This window comes from Sorghum bicolor, chromosome 3, assembly GCF_000003195.3.
Source record: "Sorghum bicolor cultivar BTx623 chromosome 3, Sorghum_bicolor_NCBIv3, whole genome shotgun sequence".
NCBI classification, from domain to species: Eukaryota; Viridiplantae; Streptophyta; class Magnoliopsida; order Poales; family Poaceae; genus Sorghum; species Sorghum bicolor.
The window spans coordinates 12,603,195-12,624,019 of record NC_012872.2 but is presented as its reverse complement, the minus strand read 5'-3'; the positions used below and the strand labels follow the sequence as shown (position 1 = coordinate 12,624,019).

General features: G+C 41.1%; 2 protein-coding genes across 2 annotated transcripts; one reads left to right on the top strand and one right to left on the bottom strand.

The window, feature by feature from the left end:
• On the bottom strand, positions 293-4,425 carry LOC110433902 (pentatricopeptide repeat-containing protein At1g80270, mitochondrial-like). Its single transcript, XM_021456952.1, has 3 exons — positions 4,136-4,425; positions 2,908-3,463; positions 293-1,795 (listed from the first exon to the last, which is right to left on the bottom strand). The coding sequence occupies exons 1-3, from the start codon at positions 4,168-4,170 to the stop codon at positions 545-547; spliced, it is 1,842 nt and encodes a 613-aa protein (XP_021312627.1). The 5' UTR covers positions 4,171-4,425; the 3' UTR covers positions 293-544.
• Positions 7,786-20,138, top strand: LOC8078116. The gene is made up of 5 exons (XM_002457624.2): positions 7,786-8,031; positions 8,185-8,268; positions 11,552-12,144; positions 14,593-14,768; positions 19,238-20,138. Exons 2-5 carry the CDS (start codon positions 8,247-8,249, stop codon positions 19,719-19,721), a joined length of 1,275 nt encoding a protein of 424 aa, XP_002457669.1. The 5' UTR covers positions 7,786-8,031; positions 8,185-8,246; the 3' UTR covers positions 19,722-20,138.

The window sequence follows — 20,825 nt, the reverse complement described above, 5'->3', positions numbered from 1 at the left end:
TATCGTTGAGAGTTTCAAGTGAATTAGTACAAGATCAATTGAACTGACCATCCAATACAACTGATAATTTAGCACAACATGTTGACGCTTTAGCACAAAGAAGTACCCCCCACCCCCTGTATTGCTATACCAGCACAGTGCGTGTGTGCGACGGCAGCCGGCTGTCCACAAGGCGTTGAGCATGTCAAGAAACCTGCAAACTATTTCATCAGCTGCAGGTTTCAGGAGCCACCATCAAACTTCAGCTCACAGCTGCCAATTCAGATTTGGAACCGAAAAAAGGCTAATGACGTGCCAAAGGATCATCTTGATTCTATTGGATCAATGAAATGGATAACAAAAAAAAAGTTAACAGGATTTCTAGGGCACTTTTATCAAATTTCTATGACGCAGAAGTTCAGCAAAGCGCAGTCCAAATGCAAACAGACACTAGTAGTTCATTACAAGACTAGGGCGTTATTCTCTCACCATATTCTTTAGCAGAATGCCAAAAACAGCACATGCGTTGCATGGCAACATGATGGATCTCACACTACTCCAGTATCTAATCGAGCAAATCTGATATTGACTTCTTCTTGACAAACGGATCAGTAGCCGCAATCAAAGTTGCCACGGCACCGTTGGGGAAAATGTTGTCAGCCTTCATCCTCTCTTTGAACCCATAAGCAGGGGCCTTAGCATGTAGATAAGAATGGAGAAGCAACTGGTACATCCTGATCCTCCCAGTGTAGCCGATCTGCCGCAACTTGTTGAACACTTTCTCTGCGTTGTGGATGTCTCCTTTCTTTGAGTAGCTATCAAGCAGCTTCATGTACGAGCTGTAATTAGGCTTGATGTAGTTCTTCAGAGATAGCTTGTGCAATAGGGACTCAGCTTTCTCCACCTCTCCGGCGTCAACATATAGCTTCACAAGCGCATCCAAAGTTTGGGTGCCAAACCTGACATGGTTCTCATCCATCCGCTTTGCTAGTTCCTTACCTTTGTCTAAGAGGTTCTGATCAGCATACACCTTTAGCAAAGTGTTGTAGAATTTGGGAGAGAGTGTTTTCCATTTCACAAGCATATCCTCGAAAACCTTCTCTGCCTTTTCAACATTACCAAGCTTACCAAAGGCCTCTATAGCAGACTTGCACTCATCTAGGCGAGTATTATCCTCACACACCTTCCAAATTCTTTCCACATCATCACTATTGCCCAGAAAAGCATGTAAAGGTAATAGAATCTTGCAAGCAAAACGATTTTTCTGGATATCATCACCCTCCATTGACTCCAAAAGTGTCTCTGCTTTCTCACGCTGACCATTAAATATGTAGTGCCTGGCAATTGTAGCATTAAACATGAGATCTGGCTCAATGCCATCTTTCTCCATTGATTCAACCACTTTCTCCATGGCTTCTATATCTCCAACCAATCCCTTGGCATCTACAAGGAGCTTGTAAGTAAACAGAGATGGTTTCACATCCTCCTTTTCCATCATTGTGAGAACATCGGCAATCTTCTTCTTGTCCAACCTTTTGTAGAGTAGCAGAAGCTGATTGAAAGAAAATGTTGTAGGCGGAAATCCAAGATCCTTCATCCTATTAAAAACTTCCTCTGATTTTTTTACATTGTCTGTAGCAACACAATTGGCCAAAAGTGTTCTATACACAACCTCACCCCTATGAGATGCAGGAATTTTCTCAATATACTGTTCTGCTTTATGAAGACCATAGACCTTGGCTGTTAAATCAACGCGTGCAGCGAAATCACGCTCTTCAAGTTCGAACAGCTGTAATTTTTGAACCCATTCAACAAGCTGCAGAGAAATAGTGACAGCATTATTTCACCAGTCAGAATAGCACACATGATGATATGAAGATACACAATCACCTTGATTCAACATCAATTAATCTATTCATAGCATGTACAGTGCATAGTTGAATGTTTAATTGAGTGATTATTTCTGATTACAGATTATCAAATAGTGGGCATCCTATCTGGATTTTGTAAAGTGGTAGCATGAAGTTGAACACATGCATTTAGCATGAAGGTTGTTATCATTATTTTTGAAACCAACTATAACTGTGCACCTAAATCACTAAATGTGTTGCTTTCCTCATTGGTATTGGACGATAATGCTGACGAGTACATAGGATAAATGTACTGGCAATTGATAAAGGTAAATTTGAAGTGCAAAGAAAGACTCCAGAATTAAGTATATAAAGAAAAAAAATAGTAAGAAAAATGAGTGAGCAAAGTTATACTGAGCAGAAAGCAACAAATAGCCTTTTGCAATAAACAAAACAAAAGCACCAAGGCGTTACTTAGAACTATACAGAATCACAGATATACCAGCAAAGATGCAGTTTACATATCATTCATATGATCTGGGATTATCATGCTATGCTTTCATAAGGCAACACTTTAGCCAACCCCTTCTAAGCTATTACTTAAGTATCTTTGCACTTTTCATGTCTTTACCCTCTGTAAGATGTTTAAAAATAAGTACACGGAAAAAATCTACATGCTAAGAACCTATTTCCACCTTAAAAAAATCTACATTTCAGCATTAGGGGCCTGTTTGGATGCTGCCTGCCAAGCAGCTGAGCAGTAAGGCAGTAATCCAGAACCCAGGCTCAGCAAATCGTGCGCCTGGGAGCACATACTGTGCCTGGCAGGTTTTCCAGGATCACAAGCAAACATGCTTCTATGTTGCTGGTTAAATACTTATTTTCACATTGAACAGGTTATTGCAAGTTAAGGAGTAAATCATATCAGTTGTTTCACATATTATCCAGCATATTTAGTGTTCTTAAAAAAATTAAATATAGAGCCACCTCTGTGTTAAGTACCTCGAGTCCAGCATACTAAATGTTTGCACCCGATTTAAATGTAAAACCACCTCTCAGTAGGTTAAATGATAAATACCTCCAAGGCTTTGTTGTACCACTTCCGCTTTCGAAGTTGAATGAGGACAAAATAGAGTTCACTCCTATCCAATGCATTGCCATCCTTTCTCCATTTCTCAAGCACTGAAGTGAGTTGATGCCTCGGAGCTTCCAACACAGTCTTGAGGAGGATGGAACCAGAGGTCCTTTTAATGTACTCCTTCTCAGGCTTTGCATCAGCATCCACATCATCCAAGCCAAATTCATCAGCGGCGTCCTCATCAGAACTATCTTCAGATGTCAACCCAGCATCCGTTTTACCAGCTTCTGGTGGAACCTCGAGATCAGAAAATCCGTCCTCTAACTCATCATCCTTGTCACCAGAATTTTCACCTGGCTGAGAGGAGAAACCCCTACTCCAAGCAAACTGGCCAGATGAAAATGACAATTGGAAGGCTGGTGGCTTTGGCTTATGACAGCAGCACGCTTTCTGACAGTCTGCATCATGATGCTCTTCTACATTCTTTGCATCGGCAGTTAGCAGCACCTCAAGACTAGCGCAACCACGGGCACTCACAGCTTTTTGAGCGTGGAACCTGAATCAGAATCAAGCATCAAGCAGTTAGTAAAAGCTGCAAACCATTTATTAGAATAAATTGCAAGCACAACATGACATAGCAGGGCAATCCTGGTCATGCTTTCACATGCTGATAAAAAAATGAAAGATGATCCCTCAATTTGATGTGAAGTTGAACAAACAAGTATGAGAAGTTGCTCTTCATTAGAAGAGCATCATAGTGCACTCGTAGTAGCCAATCCCACAATATATAAACAAACTATAGACAAGAAAATATAAGAAAACATAACAGATGCGGATGATTTACTCTTAACCTTGGCAATTACATAGATACAGTTGTCCTTAAATCGGCACAGAAACACAATACACCCAACATAGTGTCAAGTGATGCCAACACTCTCAGCTTGGTAATGAACAACTCAACAAAGATTTAAACTTTATCCCCTCATAATGTTATACCCGTGTGTTCCAAGCAATCGCGACCTATTAACAGTGGATCAAACATTTCGGAGCGCAGAAGATAAAAAATGAACGGATCTACTTGGCGCTGCAAGTCTGCAACGCAATAAGTAAGCATAGCGAATAATAAGGAACCCTACGCGGATCAAATAGGCCGCCGCTAAACCGAAGAATACAGGGGGATGACAACAAGAGAACTAATCGGAGAACCAGCGGCCGGGAGGATCACTACCTGAGGGGGGTGCCAGCTCGGCGGAGAGCCCACATGGCGTCGCTGCGAGAAGGCTCCGGGTGGCAGCGGCTGTCGAGGAGGCGTGGAGGGGGGAAGCGTTGAGGGGACAGGGGAGGGAAGGAGGAGGCGGCTAAAACCCTAGCGGGCGGCTGCCTTTTGGATGGAGAATGGGGAGGACCGGAGGATGAGAGGGGTCTGAAACCCTAGCGCAGCAATGCGGAGCGGAGGCGCGGCGGGGCGGTTGCGGCCTGCGGGTGCGATATTTCTGTGGTTCTGCCAGCGCTACTGCCACACGCGAAGTGTACACGGGAATCGGTGTGTTGGGCCTTCCTTTTGTTTTCCCCTTACAAAATGGTCGAGCCTTGCTCCCACATGTTCGTCGAAGAAACCTTTGTTCGATTATTATGTGAGCATAAAATTAGGGTGCATTTGGTTCGAAGAAGAACGAGGCTATTCATTATCTTGTCACTTTTTCACTTTTTTATTTGATTTATAGAATGGAAGGAGTTAATCCATCACCACTCTATTCCTTTAGAGCATCCCAACCGTTTTGCATAATTGGTTTGGCAAATGAGAGAGTTTCCCAAGTCTCAAAAAAATATGGCAAAAGTGAAAAGAGGCAATCTCCAATGGTTTGGCATTAATCACTTCGCGCCAATTTCCCAATGCCAAGTGTGAACAGGTTTGGCATATATGCCAATCCTTCCTCTCTTTTTGCCAAGTTAACAAAATTGCAAAGTCTAAATGCCAAACCGTTGGATAAGTGTTTTTAAGACTTTTTTGCAAATACATGAATGCAAAGCTTATTTGCAAAACGGTTGGGGATGCTTGTTGAGCATCTCCAATAGTTTGGTAAAACATACTTGTCAAATCTTGTGATTTGGCAAGTTACTAAAATATATGACAAGTGAGATTTCTTTCTATCTCCAACAGTTTGCCAATTAGGCTTGATAAACTTAAAAAGAAGACCCACAACCACAACCACAACCAACAACCAAATCAACTAATCTGCTGGATAGCAGGTTAACAAATATGGGCGCGCAGTGCTGCTAGATGGCAAGTTGCCAAAAGATGACAACTCATTTACCAAACTGTTGGAGTAACTATTTTCTAGTTTTGCCAAATAAACAAGAAATAGCAAGTTTATTTGGGAACTGTTGGAGATGCTAGGATATGCATAAGGAATAGTTTGATTCCACCAAAACTTATAGGATGAACTATTCATACATCACCTCACAAAAGCATGAGTAATTCCACAAAACAAGCACACCATTAGTGTTTCTTCCTTCATATATGCAATTAAGGATCAATAACTATTGGATAAGATAATATTTTATGCTAAAAACATTTGTAATAACATATATGGATGACTATGGACATGTTTGGATCTATTAGCACTAAAAATTAGCGGCTAAACTGACTACTGGATTCAAATAGACTTGCTAGTAACCCTATTAACTATTAGTTGGAGAGCTGATGCTAACTAATAATTTTATTAGTTGGTTTCAAGTTGCTAATATGTGCTATGTACCTTCAATTAACTATTCAATCAACTATTAACAGGTGGATCTAAACAATCCTTGCTAAAAATAAAAACCAGCAGTTGTTAGCTATTGACTAACTAAGTGCAACTCCAATAGATTTGGTAAAATTGGATGCTAAATTGTGAGATTCGGCCATTATGTAAAATAGAAAGTCCATCTAAAAATGTAGAGTTTTATAATAACCTATTAAAATTGGAAAACACAGATAGCAAGGACTCACTATGAAAATATAACCAATGGGAATGATTGGATAGTCAGCTAGGAAAAATAGAAAACAATATAGATATAATGTTGAAATGTTTCTTTAGCACAATAGCTATAGATAGTCACCAATACAGAGCTGCTCTATTTTTTTAGTGCTAATGGATCTAAATAAGCCCTAAGTAAAGTGATATTCATAAATATTTTGTCCTACTTTTTTGAAGGATTATTTGAGCCTACCCTAACTTACGACCTTTGAGGGCTTTCAAGTTGAAGTTTTATATGTGTGATAATTTCATAACTTTTGAACTTAAACTTAGTGCATATGTGGTGTGTGAAAATATAGCAAGGCTTGACAAAAAAACATGTAATCGGTAAAAACATGGCAGGATCGATACACAACATTATGGCACGAGGAGGGTGAACGAAGGAGGAATATCAGAGATGGAAGTGAAGCTAGTAGTTGTTGGGATGGGCACATATTGGAGAATATAGGGAGCAGCAACATGGCGATATCATCGATGAATGATGTAAAGACTACCTTTAAAATAAGTACCAGCGTTAAAAGTTAAAACCAAAAAACCTAACACGTGAGAGCAACTCCAGCCCACCTCCTAAACAAGTCTCTATCCTAAATCTAGGGATTTGAACTAAAAAAATCAACTCCAACCCACCTCTTACTTAGGCTCCCATTTTTCATGCCCTCCCAAATTATAGTTTCAGCCCCTCGCATCCAAACCCTCCTATCTAGTGGGTCCCACTCACTTTTCTCTCCTCGTCCATAAATCAAGACAAGAATTACAAATGGTGGAGTTGATGTAGGATTTGTCAATGACAAATGGGTCCCATGTGAGATAAGGAATTGGTCTGTTTTTACATTTGAGTTGGGTCTTCATTTGAGTCACTACTTTTTTTATTATAGCCTGTAAATAAAAGTTTAAAGGCTTAATTTAAGGACTTAGGTTGGAGTTGCTCTGATGCGTGGAATTTTTACTTAATGCTCCTATGGGCCTTAAATCTACCTTAGAAAATATGAACTTATTTTTAAAAGTATATGGATTTTGTTTTCCCTATTTGTCACTGGACAACCATTAGTCATTACGATGTTGTGATATAACATTACATATATAACTTTTATAAAAATATTAACCCCAATATTCAATATATCACCATAGACCTATCTAATAACCGATCTTTTTTAGTTACTCGTCATGATTTAGAAAACCTTTTTTGTTATCACAAATCACAAACTTGAGACTCCTTGAAGACAAAGCATAGGAATTTGACCAAATCAATTTTTATAAAAAAATCAACGAAGACCTTTAAACAAAAGAATATTTTTACAATTATTCTTATGCATTAGATCATTCTAATTATTTTGGAGAAAATTAAGAGTTTGTTTGGCGTAGCTTTGCCAATCTTATAGCTTCTAATTATTTTGAAGCTTTCATTTGTTTTAAAATCTTGTAGGATTTAAAGTGTTGCTTTTCTTTTTTTTTTGAATTCAAGTGTTGCTTTTTATTTGTATATATATGTTTTTCTTACTCATGTGTTTTTGTAATTTCTTCGGCCTTGTTTAGTTGTGAAAAGTTTTTGAATTTTGACACTGTAGTATTTTTGTTTGTTTGTGGCAAATATTGTCCAATCATATATAGATTAATTAAGATCAAAATATTTGTCTCGTGATTTATAGACAAACTGTTCAATTAGTTTTTGTTTTCGTTTATATTTAATGCTTTATACATGTGTCGTAAGATTTGATGTTACGAAAAATCTTAAAAACTTTTTAATTTTTGGTGTGAACTAAACCAGGCCTTTGTTTCAAAGGGCTGATATTTCCTGGCTACGTTTTCGTGAAGATAATAACGCAGCGGCCCGTTGGTCGCCGTCTCTACCAAACACGGGTGGCTCGGCCCTCCCACCGCCGGTAACCGCCACAAGAAGTAAGAGAAAACCACGCGTGTCAGTCAGCCATTGGATCCCCACCACTGCGCGCTGTTCGGCGTGCGCACCCGATCCCCGTCTCCGTGCGGCTGTGTGAGGGGAGAAGGGAAGGGGAAGCAGGAGCAGGAGAGGTTCGTCATCGCGTGGTGACCGCGCCGCTCTGTTCCTCCGCCCCCCACCTCCTCCTTCCGGCTCTCGCCGTCACATGTACGTCCGCCGGCCCTATCCCTCCCTCGCTCGATCTCCCGCCGCCGAACCCCTCTACTGCTCGATCTACTCCTCCTCTGTGCTGATCCGTTGCTTTTGCCGTGCTCCCTTTTCTTGGGTTTTTCTTTTTCTTTCTCCCACCTCGGAGATCAGGTCGTGTGGCGCGGGGGGAGCTCTGATCCGGATGGTGCAGCGCAGCGGGATCGCCCACGGCCATGATTGATCGCGAACGAGCAGGTCAGACATCTCTCACCCTAGATCTTGCTCTGTAACGCCATTTCCAGTGTGTCGAAGGTCGCGTCCTGCGAGTCGTAGTGGCGAAAAGACGAGATTTTTCGTGGGGTTTCAGCGGAATTCTCTCTTTCTTTGTGTGGGGGCTCCGGTCTTTGCAGTCTCACTGAGTGTGTAGATATTTAAGTTGCAGCAACTGCTTGAAATGCTATACTGGAGATACCATTGTGCACGGAGATGTTTTATTTTGCTGCAGAGTTGGGACACAGTTTGGTGAGTTTGGTTGCGTGCTGGTCTGAGAGGTGGTGCTGCTGGGATTGATAGCTGATGGTAGTATAATCTGTGATGGAATTCACTTCATGTAGTGTTTCTTGCGTTTTGAGTGCAATTTTGGTAGGGATAATTTTACATTGCTGCTCACTGCTAATGGGGATACGTTGTGCCAGGAAAAGATTGCCCCCCCCCCACCCACCCCCCACCCCGCGCGCTCGCCTGGTTTATACCAGTGGTTTTGTTGTTTGTGGTGAAGCAAATTTGTACATACTAGATTTCAAACAACAACTGCCATTGGATTTTGTGGCAGCATTGAAGCTTTTTTTAGAATTCCAGCAGCTTAACCGTGGTCCATCAGCATTACATCCAGGACCATAATACCAACAGAACAATGGACACATCTGACACCCCTACCAAAAACACGCATCGGAGTTTCAAAGTTTGTATATAAAAGAAACGTAACACATGTCACACAGAACACCACATCCAAGGCTATGCAAAGTAAACCATGGTAGGAAAACCAAAGGTATCATCCATGCTCAGATCGGTTCCTCATCATTGGTCATGCCCCATTCTTTGTAATTCTTGCTGGTCTGATCACCAGAGTTGATGGCGACAGTTTTGAACTGCTGTAGGTGGTGAGTGGGGCACAGTTACTCCCAAGACTTGAGCAACAAGATGGGTCGCTACAACTTTTGCATACCACACCATCTCCCGTCCTGAAAACACATAGAATCTCTGAGCTTCCAAAGGCCCCACATCGATGCGGAGCTAAACACATTTAGCACCCCATGCCTTTTCTCACAGATCCAACATTTTTCAACTGATTTGAAGTCGCATACCATCTGGTCTTTAAACACTTCAGCTAGCTCCATCCACATTTGAGATGCTACTAAGCATCAAAAAAATAGGTGGCAACATTGAAGTCAGTTTGTACTAATGGTTATCTGAAAATACTGTTCTTCAATAATTTTTGTCTTGCTGGCTTGCTGCTACTATGCTATCACTGATTTCTTCAGAGTGTCCTTGTTTATTTGTTATGATGTTTAGCACTAGTAGTGTGGCTTATGCATCATGTTAAATGAAGCTTGCACTAAAACCTGTCCCGAGGATGATTTCTCATGCAACAAGTGTTCTTGAGTTTCCGTATGCAGAAAAATCTTTGTATTGATTTGGGGAAAATGTGCTGGCTTTAGTGTTTTTTAGTGTATGCTACAGAAAGATTAGTGCCATGCTTTAATTTCATAATTATGTGGTAACTTAACTGGGATTGGATGAATGTTTGAATTGGTTGTTTCAAATCATTTTGCTCGACCCTGTATGCAGCCGAACAAGCATTAGCAATATGAAGGCCCCTTCTTAACTTCTATGCCACTTAGCTTTTAATGCGTTAATTTAATATATGCGATTCTTGCAGTTTGTGAAAAGATATACTATGCTAAAAAAATTTATTGGGTATGCGTTGACACAAATTGATATGAAGTGTAGCTGCTTATAATACCTTCTTTTTCTTTGATAGATAAATTGGTTGTATAATGTCATATAGGCCTTGTTTAGTTCCAAAATATTTTGCAAAATGAACACTGTAGCTTTTTCGTTTGTATTTGACAAATATTGTCCAATCATGGACTAACTAGGCTCAAAAGATTTGTCTCGTCAATTCCGACCAAACTGTGCAATTAGTTTTTATTTTTGTCTATATTTAGTACTTCATGCATGTGTCTAAAGATTCGATGTGACGGGGAATCTGAAAAATTTTGCAAAATTTTTTGGGAACTAAACAAGGCCATAATAGGGATGTGGGTGGTCATTTCACAATTTTTTTTCTGCTTGAACTAATGTTCTCTTGGTTAGGGTGCATGGTGGGTTGTGGACAAACATAATGAAACAGAGGGAGTAGTCAGCAGTTTGTCAGCATTAGCAACTACATGTAGCCCCTTTCGGAATGCATTGCTAATTATTTTGAGGTCCAGATTTCCCCTGCTTCTACCTCTTGTTGTGTTTCCTACGAAAGGATCAGTAGCAGTTCTCTTTCAGTAAGTTTCTGTCCCAAATGTTATAGGTGGGAACCACAACATATCTATGCTACTCCTTCCAAAATACTTTGATACAAATGATCCTTTTTATTTGAGCGCTTAAAAACTGACCTGTGCTTCTAAACTTAACCTGATGTTTGTAACATTGAACAGAATTTTTTGGATGCCTCCAGGGAAAAAATGGAAAGCTCTTAATCAAAGCTTCACAAAACTCACATATTTTGCTGACAAAGTAGCTTTAGCTAATATACTAGTATACTAGAGTTCAATTACTTGAAACATCACCTAGGATCACGGCATAATAACTCATCAATTACCTTCTGCGACAGAAACTGCTGCTAGATATTAGCCACCAAACCTTGTGTTGTGGACCAGTCATTGTTACAGTTGACTTTGATTTTATGATTCTTTTGATGTTCCTTGCTTTGTCAGCCATATGTGCTTGGGCGTTGGTGTACCATGGGCAACTTTAGTGTTTAGAACAATCTCTTACAAACGTAGGACCCATATAAAGGGTGCTAGCTTGGCAAAATTTCTCTAGTGTTTAGAAATTTAGTTAGCTTTGGAATAGGATCCACCCAAAATGATATTGATTATTGAAAGCAAAAATTTGTATCCTCTCTCATCCCATAAAGTCTACCGACACTAAAAGGCGGGCCCTATGAAAATTTGATTCCCTTGCATTGGTGCCTATTCTAGCCTCAGGCGCTTTCTTAGAACATAATTCAAACTATGCTTTTTAAGTATAATAGAGATGCAATCATCTCTATTTTGCAGTCTTGCAACACTGTCGGAGCTGCCCTAACAACGCCTTTCTATTCTTGGTATAATTTTTTTTTTCTTTGGTTGAATCTTTAAATATCTGGTCACAACCTTAATTATATGCATATTAAATGTTCTGACTGCATGCATGGTTTTATTTTACAATCTTAATTGCATTATTTCATCATTTTCTTATGTATGTAGTTTATTTGATGCAGAGGAAATGCAAGTTAATAATGAGGCACCACTAGTGTGCCTCAAGCCAAATATTTCTCAGTATAACTCTCCAGAGCAGAGAGGTGGAGTTGAAGGGTTTCCTGAGAATAATGAAAAAAGGAATGATATTGTTGCTGCGGAAAAAATCTGGGAGGCGTCTCCTATTCCAAATCAAGGCCTCAGCAGGCCCTTCTACCGACAAGAATTTTATGCCTGGCCATATATTCATTCAGATTATCAAATGGTGCGTCAGCCACTACCTTATGGTTTTGACAACCAATTTTATCAGATAAATAGGGACCATGGTTTCCCTATTGAAAACAGAGTTCAGTATCTTCCATTCAAGATGCTCCCTCAAGGTCACCCCCATGATGCACAGCTTCAGGAATTTCAGTATTTCGTGGTTATTGACTTTGAAGCAACCTGTGACAAGGTGAACAATCCATTTCCACAAGAAATCATTGAGTTTCCATCTGTCTTGGTTAACAGTGCAACTGGAAAACTCGAAGAATGCTTCCAAACATATGTTCGGCCGACGTATCATCAATTTTTGACCGATTTTTGCAAGGAGCTTACTGGCATACAACAGATTCAGGTCAGTGCATAATCTGAATAATCATGAGGTCGTAGTTCTGAATAAGTGTCATCATGATAGCTTAAGCTAATAGAATTTTGTGTTTTTGACTGACTAGTCATATATGTACTCAAGTGTATAGAAAGCAAGGAACCAGTATTTTCAATGCAGTCTCAGTTGTACAAGTTGTATAAACACACAAATAGCTCCCTCTGAATTTCAAGCTACCTTTGGAAATGCAGATTATGTTCATCCTTTAGATGCTGGCGAAGTTAAATGCTTGTTCCCATAGTTTGTATGTGTGGTGTGGCAACAGGTGGGACCAGGAATTTGAGATGATAGGGGCTAAACAAATCGACAAAGAAACAACATTAGATGCATGGGGGACATATGGTGCATATACCAAATTAATTTCTTGATACCATAAGGACTAAAGTGCATAGAATAGGAGCATGAGTGGGACCACGGTCCATCCAGCAAGGCTAAGCAGCAGTTGTTTCCCTTGTGGCTGTGGCACCAGCGACCAGCTACAGAGAGGGCGTGGTGCATGGTATGGGAAGGGGCGGGAGAGGAAGGGTCATGGACTTGCTGGTGGAGTGGCAGGCTGGTCCTGTCTTGCTCTTCCCCTTCCCCCTTTCTCCTTTTTCTTTCCTCCCTACTTTAGCATCTCGTTTTCTCCATTTCCTCTTTATGTTAGTATGGCGTCACCTTGCCTCGCCTCACAAGAACAGTGTTGTGAAGAGGGTAGGTTGCCATGCGTTTCCTCATACCTCCTTAAGGGCACTGCTTGGCAGCTAGTGAATTTCTTCAGAGGATTTTGCTATTACTTTTAAAAAGACTTTTGAATCAAGACTAGGGCCTGACCTATATAGGCTCACATTTGGATTTGTTAAAGAAGATTTGCTAAGTCCTTTTATTTGCTCGAGAATAAAAATAAAATAATTAATATTCTGTTAACCAATTTGGGTATAACTCAGGCAGAATTTATAATCATGTGACTACATGGTGAGGTTCAAGTTCTTGTAGTTTTCCTACTAATATATGGGAACACGGGATGCCTTTTGACCTATATGATCTGGTTCTACGAAAATTTACTCCCATTCTTCTTTTCTGTTTGAAGCTGTACCTTTATTTGGTATTTGAGATGTAAATTTGGGCACTATAATTATTCTGTACTCTACGTCATTATATATACTGACTACTATAGTTTTATGAAAGCATTTCTAAAGACAAATCAATGAATCATAGTTTTTATGTACCCAACCTTGTGGAAAATATTAATGTTCATACTATAGAAAGCTTGCACCTAGGCTAAGACGGCAAAATAAAAGAAAGAGTTAAAGGTGATGGTGTGTGTCGCCACACACTACTAAGTCGACACGCCGTCGTCATTGCTCGTGCCACCATTAAAGTCGATGTCCCACATCAAGCAAGCCACCGCCATGCAGGACAAGGAAGCCACCGCCATGCAGGACAAGGGCAAGTCGCTGCCAGTAGCGGACACGTGATTTCAAGGTCGCGTGTACATAGATAACCAACACATTGTCATATATAAAAATTAAAAAGGTCTGAAAGCAAAGGGTGAAATGCAAATAGTTCTTTAATCCATACACCTAACCTAAAGTCTCAACTAAGTAAAATTACAAATGAAGGAGATGAGGGGCTTTTGAAAATGAGAGATGTTTTCATTCGTATCATGTAGGAAAAAATCCTTCTCTATAAATATAATCAAACAACCATTCAACGCCGAAAATGCTCTTTCAACACTTGCTGTTGGAACCTATAGCAGTAGGACTAAGGGTTAATTTGTACCTTTACTCCATAAGGATGTTAGAATAACATCATTTTTTTTGGTTGATGGAGTTCCTACAGTTAATCTACTAAACTGACCACAACAAGTCATTAAACATTAATCAACAGCATCAGGAGAACAAATATGAACTACAATTAATGAATTGCCAATTCATCCTTAACATGAATCTTTGGTGCCAACTTGCCAAGTTGTGGGCTCCCGTGCTGCCTACAAGAGCAACGCAGGGTCCATGGAATAAGGGTCAGCCAACTTGCTAAGTTGTGGACTCGTGATGCATAACTCCTTCAAAGCAGACCTAAGTCACTTAGTAGGGGCTTTTGGGCTTTTGATTTTTTTTTGTAGCGATGGTGACCAAAATTACTAGGGAAATCTTGAAAGACGCGACGGCCTGTGGTGTCTGTCCTAAGTGTGGAACAGTAGCCCTTTTTTTGAAGACAACATCCTTAGCTCCTTTTTTTAAGACATCTTCCTTAGTTCAATATTTGTTTAGTAAATCCATTTGACAAATAAAGAGATCACCTTTGTTTTGTGTACCTTCGTTTTTGTCTCACACTTTGAACACAATTGATACGCGAAACCACTGGTTCCGTGGCATTATTGTTGTACCAGTTTTGAATGTTACTGTTGCCATATGAACATGATCCATGTATGTGTAGGTGGACAGAGGTGTGCCTCTAGGTGAAGCCTTACTCATGCATGACAAGTGGCTAGAGGACAAGGGCATCAAGAACACAAACTTTGCTATTGTGACCTGGTCTAACTGGGACTGCCGTACAATGCTGGAGTCAGAATGCCGATTTAAGAGAATCAGGAAGCCCCCTTATTTTAACAGGTAACATATCTTGTATATACGTGGCCAATAACTTAGTTGAATTATCAATTTTTACTGATCGGTATTGAGGAAAATTGTGTCTTTCTAGTGATGGATTGTGTGCACTGCCTGATGCAGTGTGTATATCATAGATTTAGGGTTATGGGTCATGTAGGATATGCTAATGATTACTATCCTGCTTGCATGTGTACTTTATGAAAATTGAAGATTCAGTGTAAATTGGCATCCTGAACTTGAATTTTGGTGGGTTGCCACTCCAAATTTCAACCAACACTTTTGAAAGCATTTCATATTTTGAATTTTATTCAAAAAAATTTGCTTGCCACACAGTACATGTTACAGTATATCAATAAATGCATATGTTGATTCTCACCAACTGAACTGTACTGATGACAAATTGCAGAAACTGGAAAAAAATAGAGTTTTTCTAAATTGATGCAAATTCGGCATTTGCAATGCTTCAAAGGTTAATCTAGAGACCACACCTGTAGCACATACAAAGCTAAATAAACCTGCAAAAATTCAATTTCTGATTCATCCTTGATGCTCAGAAACAAAATGGACAAGCAGTCAATCCAGCATTGTTCCTCATGTAGTAACAATATCCCTTATGGTGTTTGATGAATCGTGAATCAAAGTTGAATGAACTTGAATTTTTGCAGGTTTACCTAACTTTATGTGTACTACATCCACAGGTTTGGTAGATTTTATTGAACATTGCAACATGTTGGATTGATCATGTTTGTTAAAGGCGATCATGATGCCCTGGTCACCAACCCCCTAATTCCCACATTATGTTTATTCACATGAGATATACATGGCATTTGGATACTATATTATCTAAATGAACTGTGTGAAATAGGGCCCTGGGTAGTGGGTAGTAATAGTGTGCAAATTTAATTTGTATCTTCTATCTCTTCATGCTGCGTAACATGAAAGTGAAGATGCAATGGGATTTTTATCTATATAATATAATTCAAAAGCTTCAATTTTCAATAAGCTAACATTCCCCAGCACCCACTATACTCACACCACAAATGTGGTACACATAAAGTGGGTGTGTGTGTTTGAGTCTCTGTATGACTCCTCTCTCTACTACAAATGTGTGCAAGCTCACTACTCGTGCAAGCTTCAATTTTATCTATATCAAAGTTCAGCTAGGCGCTAGGCGGATTCTAGGCGGTGACCCTCCGCCTAGCGCCTAGGCAGGAGTAATCGCGCCTAGGCGCTGGGAGGGACAGGGGAGGGGAGAGGAAGTGGAGCAGGGGAGGAGGAGCTGCTGGCAGCGGAGGGGAGATGAGCAGGGGAGGAGTTGCCGGCGGGGGGAGAGAAGATGAGCAGGGGAGGGGACTGACCTTGGGGCGGGGTAGCAGCCGGCGGTGGAGCGGGAGGAAGGAGGCGGCGGCGGGGATTTCACGTGATTTCCCATGGCTGAAGCCATCCGCGCGCGTGTGAAAGGCCGCGTCGTCCGCCTCCACGCCGTGCCATCAGCCTGCAGGGGCAAAATTTCGTGTCTCGCCCAGCTCTGCGACTGCCTCGGCGCCGCCCAGCGCCTAGATGCCGCCTACCACCCTAGGCGAGGCAGTTACCCCTCGCCCCGCGCCTAATCGCGCCTAGGCGCCGCCTAGCGGAACTATGATCTATATAATATAATGATACTCAGTTCTCCTGTGTATTCGAGAAAAAAAACACCACAAATCTGTGCAAGCTCACTACTCGTGCTAGAAATTTCGTGGAGACTTCAGGACCTCACATAGCACAGGGCCACAGGTACAGCTAGATGTCAACCACCAGACAGGCTCTTATGTTGGTGCACAGTTAGTGGTGTACTGGTATGTTATGAAACCTGTGCGCCTGTCTGTGGTGTGACTGGTGTAGTGGTGTTAATATAAAAGAGTAAATTTCACTGGCGGTCCTCAAACTTGTCCCGAGTTCTCATCCAGGCCCCGGTACTCTCAAATTGCACATTTAGCTCCTAAACTTGTCCTAAGTTCTCATCCAGGTCCCGGTACTTTTAAATTGCACATTTAGCTCCTTAAAGTTGTCTCAAGTTCTCATACAGGTCCCGATACTTTTAAATTGCATAATCAGGTCCCTAAATTGCACACTCACCTTCGCCAAACCGCACATGCATGCCCGCCCTACCCACGTAGCCACGCAACGCTGCACCATGCTCGACATCCTACCCCGCACCTGCCTACTATGTTGCATCGTCGGTTCGGTGCTGCACCCATGTTGCCATGCTAGGCCATCTTGTGCTCACCTCACCGCCATGACACTATGACGCGTGCTCCCCTCACCCTACTGCACTATAGTGACGTCCCCATCGTTGTCAAGGGAGGTGAGGAAGGCTAGGAGTATGAGGAACTAAGTGTGGAGAGATGGTGAGAATGATCATGAGCTCCGGCACGACGAGGGAGCGAAAGGAGTGTGGTGGTGGCGGTGGTGGTGTTGATTGCGATTGCCGTGAGACAAGGGCCGATGCCACGGTTCGGTGGAACATGAGCGAGTCAAGCATAATCGAGGAGGGCCATAGCGGCGAAGGCTTGGCTAGGATGTGGTAGGGCAAGCACGGCAAGGATGGCCAAGCAGCTAAGCAGGTCTTAGGAAGCTAGTATGCACGTGCAACACATTGTGTGGGGACTGGGGAGGGTACGGATCGGAATGGTACAGTAATACAATTTTAGGGAGTTAGACGTGTATTTTTAAAGTACTAGGATTGGGATGAGAACTTGGGACAAGTTTAGAGAGCTAAACGCATAATTTAGGACCTGGAGGAGAACTTGAGACAAGCTTAGGAAGCTAAATGCGCAATTTAAAAGTACCGGGACCTAGATGAGAACTCGGAACAAGTTAAGGGTGCTGAATATGCAATTTGAAAGTATCGGGACCTAGATGAGAACTTGGAACAAGTTTAGGGAGCTGGATATGCAATTTGAAAGTACCAGGACCTAGATGAAACTTGGGACAAGTTTGAGGACCGCCAGTGAAATTTACTCAATATAAAATTCCCAAATCACTTAAACTCTGGCTGCTTTGAGTCATTTGAAGTTGCGCATTTACACTAATATACATATCAGGTTCTGCATTTACTAATCTAAAGAAATAAATTACACTACTCAATCTCCATGAATTTTATAATAAATGTACAAATTCGTAATAATTTGCAAGGGAATTTCATTTAGCCCGTGAAAGGTAGCTTTGTTTCTAATATACGCTGCTAAGCTGAATAACTGTATTTAGTACCCTATATCTCTACTACCATTGCAAACCCATAGTTCTATTTTTGGCAGGACATGTAGCTTGCAAAGTTAAAATAAAAACCCAAGCCGTTTTATGCAATGTATAACTTGTTGAATTTAAACCCCTGCGACGAAAATTGCACTTAAATGAAAAATGTAGCATCAGTTATGTTGACTTGGAGCTCATCCTGCACCATACGTAAACCCTAACACTATTGCAACAACCCAATAAAACAACCTATCAGGGGAGCCATGTAAGGTTTTTCTGCTGTCCAATCTGCATGTCTTAGCCACCTTCGCCACTGTTCGAATCACCAAGGTGTTGTTTTGCAATGGGAGCAGATATGTGTGAACTATTTTAATTTACATAGGAGGGGTGTTGCAACTGGTACTGAAATATAGGCTGGCATGTTCAATTTTCTGTATTTTGTAAGGACATTTTCAGGCATATCCACACAACATTTTTTTATGTATTTTTATTTAAAAAATAGATAGTCAAATTTTAGAGACTGTTACTGCAATGGCAGGATGTACCTTGAGTTATAATAATACTTTGTAAAGCAGGTGATGAAATGCAAGGCACATTTTATTGGTCATCCTGAATTTAAGGACCAGGAGTGATCCTAAGATATATGTGCTTAGAATATGTGGTCCATACTAAGATTTCCAAATTAATCAATAAAGAAGAGTATTTGTATTAAGTGAGATAGGGGGTGAAGTGGTTTCTACTATACTAATTCTAGAAAGAAAAATTGGATCAGAAGCTATTATGCTGAACTTTCCAGGGCAGTCATTGGTATTTTTACAGGAAATGTTTGCTCACAATAATATGAGGATCCTTTTTCAGAAGAATGTCAGGATTGCTCACACATTTTTTTCTGCCATAACTAAATAACGAAATATGCAGATAATTTAACTTGGTGTAATATAAACCTAGTGCGGGACTCCATATTAGTAATTATCTAATATTTGATCTGGATTATCAATTGGATATTTTTTATTTTATGTCTATTTGTAGTATAGAATAAACATATCAGTTAGAGCTAAACAATCTGGAGTTTTCACGCTAAAGGTGATTATTAACTTGTTTACCGCCATTGTACTATCTCATGCTAATGAAACTTTTGAACTCATTATGAGTGAGGCACATGTGAGACCTTGATCTGAATCTGAAGGTATCTTGATTATCATTGTAATCTAAAAGTGTTTTGAACAAATTTTGATCAGGTGGATCAACTTGAAGGTACCTTTCCAGGAAGTGTATGGGGATGTCCGCTGCAACCTGAAGGAGGCAGTACAGTTGGCTGGCCTTACATGGGAGGGGCGTGCTCACTGTGGGCTCGATGATGCCCGAAATACTGCTCGCCTCCTGGCACTTATGATGCACCGGGGTTTCAAGTTTTCTATCACCAACTCACTTGTGTGGCAACCTGCTCCACAGTCAACCACTTGCCAATTATCCCCTGACCGCTCTCCAGATCCAGTTCAACAGCAGCAGAAACCAAAGGAGATGCTGGGATCTCCTGTGCAGGTTAACCCATATGCCACCTCCGCAGGGAAGGACAGAGCGATGTACTGTTACTGTGGTGTGCTGAGCAGGTGGAGCGTTGTGCGCAAGCCAGGACCTATGCAGGGACGGTACTTCTTTGGATGCGGAAACTGGACCGCCACGAGGCGGGCGATCTGCCCATACTTTGCATGGGCCTCGTGAAGGGGTAATATGCTGCTGCAGTGCAAAGCAGATCTCAAGGGGCAAAGGACCTGATGCTTTAACTAAGGGAGGCGCTGCTCTTCCGCTGCGCCTCCCAATCCGTATATATTATGATATAACTTTGCTCATAAGACAATGGAAGTTCTCTAGGTAGTGTCTAACCTGTCATACTGACTTCTGTCGATAGAAGAGAATGGGGGCCAGATGCTGCTTAGGTGTGATCTATCCATGAATAATCTAAGTTTGTGGATTGCTGTTTTTAACTTAATGGAATTCGTAGGTGTGGTTTGTGCAAACTTGAACTTGGAGGCTTGGTTTGCAGTTGTTCAGTGAGTGGTTAAAGTATTGATCAAATTGAAGGTGTGTTTGGTTTGCTGAAATGGTAATGGAAACGCCCAGGAAACAGGATTACGCGGAGATGACGATGAATCAGTATCTGATTGATCTGAGATTGGAGGCTTGGAGCCTTATTGGTTTTGCTTAGTGTGGTATCGGTTAACGGGGACTTGATTGTATGAGGGCGGAAACAAATACTCCGTTCAGAAATGGTAATCATATTTGACTAGAGAAGTCAAACTTTATAATTTTTAACCAACAATTAGTCAAATTGTATGAAAGTTTAGAGCATAAAAGTTGCATCAATAGATTTGTGTTAAAGAGCCCCTACAGTACGATTACCGCTATGGAATGTTCACATGCGAAGGAATTACTATACCAGAGCCAGGATGCTAGCGGCCCTGTTTCAAACAACCTTTTCATTCCTGGCATTGGTTTCAACGATTTTTTCGCCATCTGCCCGTAGAACGAATTCTCAAGAAGATCGCATGAACGCATTTCTGGCTAGGCTGCTGATCGAGCAGCTGCAAACGGATGATATTACGGTGCTGTTCCATAGATACGATTTTGCTAGTCTAATTTGGCAAAACAACATATTCTATTAACAAACGGTATGGTTCCACACCCTGACACATGGGGGGGGGGGGGGGGGGGAGAGAGAGAGAGAGAGAGAGAGAGAACTATAAAATGCCATTGGCGTCGGTGCTGAATGATCAATTATGCGCTCAGATTTTAATTCGGTGGATGAGCCATATGCCCTGGTTAGAT